Source organism: Rhinopithecus bieti, unplaced genomic scaffold, assembly GCF_001698545.2.
Source record: "Rhinopithecus bieti isolate Rb0 unplaced genomic scaffold, ASM169854v2 scaffold_15131, whole genome shotgun sequence".
Taxonomy (NCBI): Eukaryota; Metazoa; Chordata; class Mammalia; order Primates; family Cercopithecidae; genus Rhinopithecus; species Rhinopithecus bieti.
Genome location: NW_016808003.1, coordinates 202,128 through 204,223, shown reverse-complemented (window position 1 = coordinate 204,223; position 2,096 = coordinate 202,128). Strand labels below are relative to the sequence as shown.

General features: G+C 55.9%; 1 protein-coding gene across 1 annotated transcript in view; it reads right to left on the bottom strand.

Moving 5' to 3' along the window:
* Positions 1–1,073, bottom strand: part of BCLAF3 (BCLAF1 and THRAP3 family member 3) — a gene marked incomplete at its 3' end in the record, with an annotated part of 40,199 nt that extends 39,126 nt beyond the window's left edge. The window contains exons 1-3 of the mRNA XM_017884944.1: positions 1,001–1,073; positions 342–543; positions 109–225 (exon numbers count right to left, since the gene is read on the bottom strand). Coding sequence (XP_017740433.1) covers positions 109–225; positions 342–543; positions 1,001–1,073 — 392 coding nt within the window. The remainder of the gene's footprint in view (positions 1–108; positions 226–341; positions 544–1,000) is intronic.
* Positions 1,074–2,096: the final 1,023 nt, after the last annotated feature.

Below are 2,096 nucleotides of genomic sequence, written 5' to 3'. Positions count from 1 at the left end.
CCTCCCCGCTGCCCCGTCCGCCACCCCGAGAACCGCCCCTCCTGGGTGGCGGACACGCCCTCCCTGCGGGCCCAGGCCTCCTCGCCCCGCCCCCCCCGAGCCGCTCACCCGGCCGGGAAGTCCCCGCTGCCGCCGCCGCCGCCGCCGCCGCCGGCCCCTCGGGCCTCGCCCCTCACTCTGCCGCCGCCTCCCACGGCAACGGCACCCCAACCGCCTCTGCCGGGTCATGGGACCCGGAACCACTTCCTTCCGGAACCGCCTCGCCCCGCCCCTGCCCTGGCCCCGCCCACTGTTCGCGGCCTCGCGCTGAGCCGGTTCTCCAGCCAACCCCTATCCTCTACTCTCCCGGCGAGGGTGCCCCGCCCGGGCTTCTCGGGCCAGAGCGCTGCGCCCCCTGCCGGCCGTTCCCACCGCTGCCGCTCTGTCCAGGGCGCCTGCGCCCTCTGCCACCCGCCCGCCGGGTCCGGCTACAGCGCCTGCGCCCTCTGCCGCCCTCCCGCCGGAAAGGAAGGGACTTTAATGGGCGTTCCAGGTCCAGGGATCCTGGGGGTTAAGGCCCAGGGTTTGGAGGTCACCCCTCAGTCACGGACAGAACTTGATCCCGTGGGCCTTCCAGCTTTGTGCAGATCTCTAACCATTCACCTACCCTCTATCCATTTCCCACGCCTCAAATTAAGCATATTCCCGGAAAACAAAGCCTCCCCGCTGAACTTCCCAAATGGTCGGATGGTACCAACATCTATCCATCATCCAATTCAAAGGATTGCCTCATCTCTGTCTACTCGCTTGGTTTCTCCCCTCCCGCAGTCCATGCACCAGCCTCAAAGATAGTGTGACTTCTTCACTCTTGAAGCTTTCTGCTTGACACTGATATTCTTTCTTCCCCTTGTGAAATAGCTCTTTCAGGCTCTATGCCATCTGGTAGTAACACCTTTTGCCCTCCCTTGTCACTGTCACCTACTGACTGCCTGGCATTAGTTTTCCTCTCCGTCTGATTTACTGCCATCTTCCCAATGAATCCAACATCCATAACCCAGCCTGGTTTCCTTCAGTTCCTCAGTGCGGATGACCATTACTTCTACTTTGTTCACTCACAGTCTAGAAAATCTAGACATTCATCACTTGATACTGCTCCATCTCTAAAACCTTACATGTTGAAATCCCACTACCCAACTTAAACCCGTGGCCTTTGACTACAACCACTTTTTAATTTTTACTTATTTATTTATTTATTTTGAGACAGAATCTCTGTCGCCTAGGCTGGAGTGCAGTGGTGTGATCTCGGCTCACTGCAACCTCTGCCTCCCGGGTTCAAGTGATTCTCCTGCCTCAGCCTACTGAGTAGCTGGGATTACAGGCTGTGCCACCATGTCCAGCTCATGTGTGTGTGTGTGTGTGTGTGTGTGTGTGTGTGTGTGTGTATTTTTAGTAGAGACAGGGTTTCCCCATGTTGGCCAGGCTGGTCTCGAACTCCTGACCTCAGGTGATCATCCTGCCTCAGTCTCCCAGAGTGCTGAGATTACAGGCATGAGCCACCACGCACGGCCTATTTATTTATTTAGAGATGGAGTCTGACTCTTGTCGCCCAGGCTAGAGTGCAGTGGTGCGATCTCAGCTCACTGCAACCTCTGCCTCCCGGATTCAAGTGATCCTCCTGCCTCAGCCTCCCGAGTAGCTGGGATTAGAGGTGTGCAGCACCATGCCCGGCTAATTTTTGTATTTTTAGTAGAGATGGGATTTCGCCATGTTGGCCAGGTTGGTCTCGAACTCCTGACCTCAAGTGATCCACCTGTCTCAGCCTCCCAAAGTGCTGGGATGACAGGCATGAGGCATGAGCCACTGCGCCCGGCCGTTTTTTTTCTTTCTTTTTTTTTTTTTTAAGAGTCAGGGTCTCACTTGGTTGTGGGCCTGGCTGGAGTGCAGTGGCATAATCATAGCTCACTGTAACCTCAAACTCCTGAGCTCAAGTGATACTCCTGCCTCAGCCTCCCAAGTAGCTTGTGCAACAGACATGCACCAGCATGCCCAGCTAATTTAAAAAAAAAAAAATTTTTTTTTGTAGAGACAGGGTTTTGCCATGTTGCCCAGGCTGTTCT